Consider the following 9,351-nt stretch of genomic DNA (forward strand, 5'->3'; position numbering starts at 1 on the left):
TTTTACAGCTGTCCTGAAAAAAAAAAGAAAAGACTACGCCGAGTTTAAATTTGCAGTGAAACGAGAGTACGTTAGGGATGACGCGTGGGAAAGGGTTAAAGATTGTGGGTTTATTCTAGGGTATTAGCAGAACGTTAGTAAATTGAACTTTATTTAATTTGAGAGTTCTAGCGTGAGACACACTGCGGAGGAGACGTAGAAAGGACAGTGCCCACAGCACTGCAGCGTGCAGAGATAGCACCGCATTCCGACACATTTAGTGTGCCTTGCCTTAGCAATTACTCCTTGTTGCGTCATCTACCTATTGCTTCGTAACTTTGTAGTTTTTACTAACTGAATTTCACCATATACGTTTCTTTGTTTCCATTTTCTTGAATAAAAAGGAGACATCATCTGCATATGTTCTGTACTCGGACTATACCCCTGGATGAGCCATGGTCAAAATATGCGCAACCTTGGACCTCAAAGTAGTTGTTGCATCCAGTACTAGCGGGATCAATGTACTCACATGACGATGCCCACATCTTTGTTCCACATAATCAGGTACTAAAACTTCAGCAGACACCCAAAATTTTCCTTCACTTCAGCGTTGGCCCCTTACCTCCTTCGGTATAACGTACCGCTGGATTCTCATCGCTCATCAGAAAACAAACATCTGCTGCAGGCAGGGTATAGCCCGAACTTGAAAGGGACTCCATGACCTCGGAGTTCGTCGGCTGGCTGACACCGCGCAAAGCGCTGGAATCACCCGTTCGGAGATCGTCCGACAGCAACTTGCTGCAGCTCTTCCGTAAATGTGGCTCGATCCGCATTCCAGAGGGCGCAGTCGTCTCGTGCAAGAGTTAAATGTTCCCTAGCTGATTTGATCTTCGCTGTGTAGAAGTCTTGTGCAACGACATTCAGTGCAGGGGCAAATATGCCAAGGTTTGTTTTAGGAATTTCAGATACGGTACCCACATTCTTCCGTTTTTCTTTGTTTCGGTTTTCGTCAGTTACCTAAGTAATGGAGCACGCAGCGCTGCGTATGTCTGCTCACACGTTCGTCCGTTCTTTTTTTTTTTTGACGCGCTGGTATTTGACAGTCATGAATAACCAGCAACCAACCAGCCAGTCCGAATTTAAGTTCTACCCGCCGTGGTTGCTTAGTGGCTATAGTGCTGGGCTGCTGAGCACGAGGTCGCGGTATCGAATCCCGGCCATGGCGGCCGCATTTCGAGGGGGGCGAAATGCGGAAACACATGCGTGTACTTAGATTTAGGGGCACGTTATAGAACCCTAGGTGGTCCAAATTTCCGGAGTCCCCCACTATGGCGTGCCTCATAATCGGATCATGCTTTTGGCATGATCCGATTATGAGGTTATTATGAGGTTTTATGAGATTATTAAAACCCCATTAAAAGAATTCTGTTCTAGCAAAGTAAATGAAACCAAGTACGTTATGAGGAATCATTAGCTCAGGGTGAACTCAGACTTTTCTATTGAAATAAATCGTAGGTCACTGTTACAGCATCTTTATGAAACGGGCCTGCATGCTTATACTTAACTCCATTATGCCATTATGCCGCGTGGCAACCCAAGTGAAAAAAAAAAAGTCTTATACGCAGGAAGGGTTTTACTAAAGAACCACAATGCCGATTTGAATGAAATTTGCCGCGCTTAAAGGAGGAAACCGAAATGCTTGTTTTTTTATGGCGCCAATATTTTAAAATAAAGAGTGCCACAATTTAGTAAGTTAGAGAAATTCAAGCACCAAGTTTAGATATCCGTAATTCTGCACCCAAAACTGATATCGCAGTGCTGCAAACTACCTGTTAACACTTGAAGTGAACAAACTTGACCCAGAGATTTATAGCTAAGATGAAGCTGCTACAGCGTATACGAGTGCTTTGTAAAAGTCCTACTCGCAAATCAGTTCTACTCTTGCAGAAAAGTTCATGATACACCTAATTTGTCTCCTTTAGAAAGCTCAAGATGTGCAGGTAACAGAATTGGGATATTTTTTTATTGCTGAATTAGATTCGTAAACTCGACAATATACTTCATACTGGTTTTCTTTCGCATTTTGCGATTTTCACGTATTATAGAAAAAAAAGTTATAGTCTAAATAAAAAAAATTTACACCCTAGAGTTGGTCTTTTTTATCGTTTTCCTTCGAACGCAACGAACCTCTTCAAAATTTACAAATTTCATCAGCCGTTATACAATTTGAAATGTCAATCCTAAAGCAAATTTCCTTCTAATCACGTCCGTTAGGAAGTTGCGCAAAGTGAGAACAGTTATGGTGATTTGCGTAAGTACCAAAACGTGCCTCTAACGTCTCCGACGCTTGCGCTTTTATAGTGGCCTGGAGCAAGAAAACGATTGCAAGTACTGTTTGGAGGGGGGGGGGGGGGGGGCTTGAGCGTGCATATCGTTCTGTCTTGGGCAACCTAGCTCTGACGCAAGACGTGCTGGTCGCAAGAACCCGGAAAAGCGTGCGCCTCAGCCGGTTGCACGGCTTCTTCTGTCGTTGCCTATAGTGATTATGCTTCAGCTTCGCTCAAGGTCATTGACGTTGAAGCGAGTGCAGTCGTAGTCAATAGATTTTGCATCGTACCGTGCGTGTGCGCGATAAAGGCAGAGAGTCCGCGGCCCCAAGAAACTTCCGGTCACGTGCCTTATCAGTCTACTACGGCAAAAAAAAAAAAAAAAAAAGGCGCATTTTGTTTCGACCTACAAGAAGGTCTCCTTTTACTGTTTCAGATGGAAGGTAGAGGCGCGCAATGCCTCGAGATTAGAACTTGTCAATTTTTGCGCAGCTTACGGCAAACAGGACTTGTTAAATTGTGATTGGAAAACATACAATGCCGTGGGCTTCTGTTCAAAGTCACTCCTGCTACTTGCCCTTGCCTTTCTTTTTTTTTTCCCGCTAAATTTAGCCGGCTAGGTCACTGGGTGATACCGCTGATATATAGCCGTATTGTAAACGAAACTATACGTAAACAACAGAAGGTACTATCAGCCTAAATAGAAACGCGAACATTTACGAAACTACGCTAATTGTCGTTCCGTTCCCGGGTTCTCGTGCATTTGTGTAACAGTAGTCAAAGTCGTACTCCGAAACGCACACTTGCTTACAAGCCGGCTGCAGAGCGATTGCACGTCGTGGTTATATGCTATTACGCGCAACGGGCGTTCTGGTCAGTTATTGCGTTTCAGTATATGCCGACTGCACGCGCTTTCATTGCAGCAAATATTGCAATACCAATGACACCCATAAAAATGAATAAGGGGTGTAAACCAAACTTACAATGTTAGACCCAAATAGGGTCTAAGGGTCTGAGTTATATTAATTTACACCCTTATTAACTTTCAACGGTGCAAATTATTTTACAGTGCATGAAGGATTGACACATTAGCGTCACATGGAATGTCAGAGTAAACGTTTCCTTTTTTTCTTCAGCACTCCGGTTACACGCAGGAACAATTATGCTGCTCCGACAGATTTTCTAGTAACATGCTGACGTGCACTGAGTTATATGCTTGGGCGAGTCGAGAATCTGATCCAGGCTCCTGGATTAACGAAGACGCTATCGCTTTGTCATGCTAGGGCCTTATGTGTTCTTGAATTGTGTTAACGGAGTACCCATGCAAAGTAGTTAAATATGAGCTGCGAGCCCCTCTTGTGCGTGTATTTTCTTTTTATCATCACTGTTTGCGCAAGGTTGCTGACTAAAGTATCCTGCTATTTTCATCAACCGTATTCAGTATAAGGCTTTGGTCTGCTGCACAAATATGAGCTCAGCATGGTATACTAGTACATTGCCTTATATGATCAATCAATCTATAAATGATCTTTAATGAGTCACTATGAGGCCATTTACCCGCCGCGATAGCTTAGTGGCTATGGGGTGTTGATAAGCTTGAGGTAGCGGGTTCGATCCCATCCGCGGCGGCTGCATTACAGGGGGGGGGTCGAAATGCAAAAAGCGCTCGTCTACGTAGATTAAGGTACACGGCAAAGAACCACAGACGGTTAAAAAACGTTCCAAAGTGCCACACTACGGCGTGTCTTACAATCAGATCGTGGTTCTGGCGCGTAAAACGCCATAACTTAATATAATCGGGTCATTCGTATACTAATCGAATTTTCTAAGCATTACTTAATGTACCCAGCTACGTTGGTGGGCGAAGAAACATTTTGTCACCTGACACAGTGATTAGCAGGGCCGCTTTGTTGCTGAGCTCAAGTTCGCGGGTTCGGTTACCTCGTCCCGGTGCCACATAGCGGTGTGGGCGGAACTTAAGAACGTTCGTATTTTGACGTGCTTTGGGTGCACGTTAATGTGCCCCTGCAGGTGGTCGGAACTGAGCCGTTCTAAGGCGTCCTGGCGTAGGTAGCGAACGGGACGCCTTTCGGGTCAATATGCCTGCGTTCATCTGCCTTCTCTTTTCTTCGCCTCCTTCTTATATGGAGCGTATTGCCTGGAGTCATTGAACTCCGTCAAGGATGCAAAAAAATAAAAAATAAATAAATACATGAATAAATTCTTCTTTCGCAGGACCTCCAGGCTAAAATCGACTCGGTCGACACGCCATTCCTCATTCAGCACGGCTCTGCTGACAAACTCTGCGAACTTGCTGGCTCCGAAGATTTCTTCAAGAAGGCGCCCAGCAAGGACAAGAGCTTCAAGGTACGATGATCACGCTATTAATGCAGAAATACTGTTAGAAGGAAGTGTAGAATATGAAGAAAAAAAAAACGTCATTTACAAAGGCATGTCGGAGAATGGCCGTTTGAAGCTGTAAGGGCGTCGTCGTCCCGGTTTAAGCGCATTCGATGCGTGGCGAAGAATAAACTTAGCCATTTCGATTGATCTCGTAGTGACCCGGCTGTATATCCAGCTCTTCACGAAGCGCGGCCACCGCCCCAATTTTACGCGCAACGATCATTGGCCTTTTGGTCGTCCCAGATGTGATCGACGCAGATCACCACCTGTGGAACTCCACTTCGGTGTCACGGTGCTTTAATGCACACAGTCATCATTTCCTTTATCTTTTCTTCTTTCTATTCCCCCTTTCCCTCAACGCCAGTGTAGGGTAGCAAACCGGGCGCTCGTCTGGTTGACTTCCCTGCCTTTGCTCTCTTTAACTCTCTCTCATCTTTTCTGCCCTTACCCCAGCCCCGCTGAGCAGGGCGGCGAACCAGACACGTAATCTGGTTAACCTCTCTGCCTTTCACCTCTTGTACTCCCCCAAACCCTTCTCTTTCTCTGTCCCTAAGGAGTGCGAAAGTCCAAAGTCTACCAACATGTAACCGATACACGCAATTTAGCATGGCAGGTCAAAATTAGCACTGGCAGAATTGTGTTCGTGCGAAAGGCGCGTTAATAAAGTAATTATTTCGGCGGTCCCGCCTGCGTAAGAATCCGCTGCAGTATGTGGCCGAAGAACACAGTCTCGTGGCTTAACGTTAAAATTCGGCTCGTGCTCCTTACTCTTTAATTCCAAATCTCTAACATTCTTTTTTTAGACAGTAAGGTTACGTCTCGAATACTTAGTCTGCAGCACAGTGGGATCCGCATATACGATGACTGCGTTTCATTTGTCTTCTGTTCAGTTATAAATCAATTTCTGTAGACTGAAGTTGACATTACATCGGCTATCTCTTTCCTATTCCACATCAAAAAATAATTTAACGGGACAATAAAGAGAACAAAAATAAAGCTGCGACAGATACATAAACATATACTTGCTGTCCGTGTTACTGTACTAAAGCTGGTTGGACTCTAATATTTGTCTTACGTGTGCTGGCATAGATGGAAAGCCCAACACAATTTTTTTTACTTTACTAGAAAAGAAAGCTTAAGTGCTTCTATCAAAGCTAACACACTCTTCCCTTACAGGTGTACAAGGATTGCTACCACAGCCTTCTCACTGAACCTGGCGAAATGGGGCAACAAGTTCTTCAAGATATCGCCGACTGGTACACGTCTCGGTTATAATCGTGAATCGAAGATCACTGAAGTTTGATAACTACGGCTGATAAAAACGGAGGCTTGCACTCGCATAAGGCTGCGATGTTCAGATGACATTCTAAATAGGGTTCACTTTCTGAAGTATTATCTTTTTTGAATCCGTCAGGGAATGACGGACGTGAAACGCTATAAGCACGTCCACTATAGGCACAACCTCCGCAACACTGATGAAGCCTAGCGGATGGGTTTCGGAGATGTTTGTGGCAGCTAGAAGGTGTGGCTGTAGAACTTAACGTATTATGCAAGAACCGTCCCTAAAATGATAGCAATGCACTGTTTTGATGCCTTGTACGCTTCAGAGTTAGATCCGATGGAATACCAGCTAGTAGAAGTCGGGTCTTCAAGCAAACAGCTTTGCCTTCACGGTTACCACACCTACGATATCTATGGTCCCTCAAACACAACGAAGAGGAACTGCACAACTCAATCCATTGTGAATTTTATTTCTAGGTGCAACAAAACCTTTTAAGGTAATAATTTTTCTTTGTTGGCAATAAATTGAACCTCTAGTAAGAGTGAAATAAAGAAAATTACTTGGTTCATTCCTCTGCTGTAAGTGCCAGCAAATGCGATGTCTATTGCAGTAGCGTTGTAAGAAGGCGTACTATCTGATACGGCACCGTCACTCTGTTTATCTGCACCCAACGCCGCCTTGAAGTATTGAATTTTTGGGTGCTAACACACGTGATCAAACTCCGTTTGTTTTCGATTCAGGCTGTATCCACAATAGAGAAAATGTACAAAGAAATAGCACGCATGTTGTACAGAAACGGATGCAATTAAACTGTATATATTCCTGCAATCATCTTCGATTTTGTGTTCATTTGTCCTACATTTATTCAACGTGACCGGCACTAGTAAAAACCAAACTAGCAGAGAGCTCTTAGCATAGTTCTAAAGTTCTTGACAAGTACAAAAAAAAAGTAGTAGATCCAGCGCACTTGTCGGGATCTTTCAAACAAGCGAAGGTTTCTTGAAACGGTCCAAATAAATGCTGCTCATATTCTTCTTGCATCAGTTAACTTTGCTTTGCTATAACCCGCATACGAACTACATGTGTTCTACATCAAGTACTGCTGTATAAGTCAGGCGAGACACTTATTGGCTTTCAGAATGTGCCGCTGTTCCATGATGCAGGTGCAAATACCACACTTCCGCAATGCTTCCTTTTATATATATATGCCCAGCTCTCCAACACACACGACCACGGATTGCACCATTTCCGGCATCAGCCCTGTTTTCATTGCATCATCGGGATCGCTTCACACACAGAAAAATGACATACTTACCAAAATTGCGGAAATTCTTAGTAGGAGTACATCCCATGCAGCAAGAGCTGAAAACGAATATTTAGACTCAGAAATAATTTTCACGTGCACATCGAAAGATGGATGTCGATGTTTCAAGGCAGTTCACTCGTGCCTGCTGTCTACGCGAATATCGTTAAACATTGCGATGTGACCTTTCCGACGGTTGGTGCGTTGTGCGGCCACTATACCAAGGCAGGTGTAACTCAACCTGCGAAGTTGCACCTAGACGAATTAACCCACAATGGGGATATTTTTAGCGTTTACGGACATAGCCTTCAGTACACCGACCCACTGCGACTCCACTGGAGGTTGTGTTCGCCTGGCCCACCAGGATTTCTAAAGAACTGTGCAATTTGCTACAGCTGAGGCTTCTGAAGTTACTCTGCACAGATTAAAATTAGGTGTGGCCTTCACCCGGCGCTACCTACATCTCATCGGACGGTCCGAATTGTGATGAATGCGGTATTCCTAAGACGACAGAACACCTCTTGTGCATCTGCCCGCGATTTGATGAACAGAGAAAATCGCTCACAGACATCTTGTCAAAATTTAGTGTTGGATCATTAAATGAAAGGTTCCATTGGGACCTTCGCCTGATTCTTTCGTTAGCCTGGTAGTGCGAAGGCCCTCAACAAATCTTTGTATAAGAGCGGACTGGACAAGAGACTTTGAAGAGTCTTGGAGCGTGCAAGATTTTCACCGCCACCTTCATCCTCATAATCAACGTCTTCTCTATTCTTTCTTTCTACACCCTTCCCCCAACGCCAAGTAGCAAGTCAAAACATTGATTCAGGCGGACCTCTCATCCTTTCTATCGTAATAAATACCTCAGAAGTTAATAGACAGCAGTTAAGGGACTCGCCAGTGTTTGTGGATTCTATGGCCGCTGTATGCACAGTTTAAGCTCACTGCTTGTGCGGATTCATTCACTCCTGCACAAACTCCGGGCTGGATGATGCGGGACAAACGGCGGAAGCACCCAAACGCGGCGCCAGTTGACGCTGCAGTATTCTGGTATCTAACAAACAAAACTACTGTTGCGAAGCAAGGGATTTCCTTGAGCTAGATCCCAATATAGGCTGATGCTACAGCTTTTCCGTGTTTAGGACTTCAGAAGAAACTTTGCCGACGCTATTAACGTTGTTTTTGCGATTGAGCACGTAGAAGGTGAAGCCACTGTCGTCTGCGTTTACTAAAGTGAATGCTCGATGAATTTATTAGGGCCTTTTTATTGTACTAGGCACGAAGCCAAATGCACCTGCAGTTTCCATTGATATATCCGTTTTTTATCCGTACTGCTTTAAAGACTTCGTCGCGTGTTGGTGTCTTGCAGCACTTAGGCAATTGATGTTTGTGGAACCTTTCACGAAAACTTAATTAAATCCGCTTAGTTTTCATGTCACATTCAGTAATGCAAGTCTTCAGAATAGTGCGACATTTAAAAAAATGCAGCCGGCAAAGTACGCAGCAAAATATGCTGCGTCATATTTCGCTGCGTCATCAAAAATATCCGTCAAGTCCTGTCCCGCAGATCAACTTGGAACGCCGATATGTATCGCGGCGTGGCTTAGTGACGTTTATCTCTAAACGTGCTGATGGTGTCCTGGAGATTATGTGCAAAGTTACCTCCTGCAGTTAGACAACATGTTCTAGAGCTGAGCATAAGAGAACTAGTCGGCGAGCTTGACCTAAACAATTTGATAATGGTGGGTATCACCCAGCCCCTATATGCATCGTTGCTAAACAGTGTGTCAACGATAATATCAACTTCATACCTAGGGACAGGTTTTCTTTAGCAATGGGATGACGTTTTTGAAGCGACGGCGATGGCAAAACGACAGCGAGAGCGGAGGCATGGCGTGAGTGGAATGAGACCAAGTTGGAACGACGACGATGGAACGTCCGAGTCGGCAGGGCGACGACAATATGACGGCGTAATGACGACAATGGCGTGTCAGCGGTACGAGAAGGAGAATTGGACAACGACGAACGTATGACGATGACGACGAGATGAGAGTCAGACG

The 9,351-nt window shown here is 44.5% G+C and overlaps 1 protein-coding gene across 3 annotated transcripts in view; it reads left to right on the forward strand.

Moving 5' to 3' along the window:
* Nucleotides 1–6,819, forward strand: part of LOC142557468 (monoglyceride lipase-like) — a 58,251-nt gene extending 51,432 nt beyond the window's left edge. For all 3 annotated transcript variants that reach the window (XM_075669343.1, XM_075669344.1, XM_075669342.1), the window contains 2 exons: nucleotides 4,542–4,673; nucleotides 5,886–6,819. In XM_075669343.1, coding sequence (XP_075525458.1) covers nucleotides 4,542–4,673; nucleotides 5,886–5,984 — 231 coding nt within the window. In that variant the 3' untranslated portion in view covers nucleotides 5,985–6,819. The remainder of the gene's footprint in view (nucleotides 1–4,541; nucleotides 4,674–5,885) is intronic.
* Nucleotides 6,820–9,351: the final 2,532 nt, after the last annotated feature.

Source organism: Dermacentor variabilis, chromosome 9 (assembly GCF_050947875.1).
Source record: "Dermacentor variabilis isolate Ectoservices chromosome 9, ASM5094787v1, whole genome shotgun sequence".
NCBI lineage: Eukaryota > Metazoa > Arthropoda > Arachnida > Ixodida > Ixodidae > Dermacentor > Dermacentor variabilis.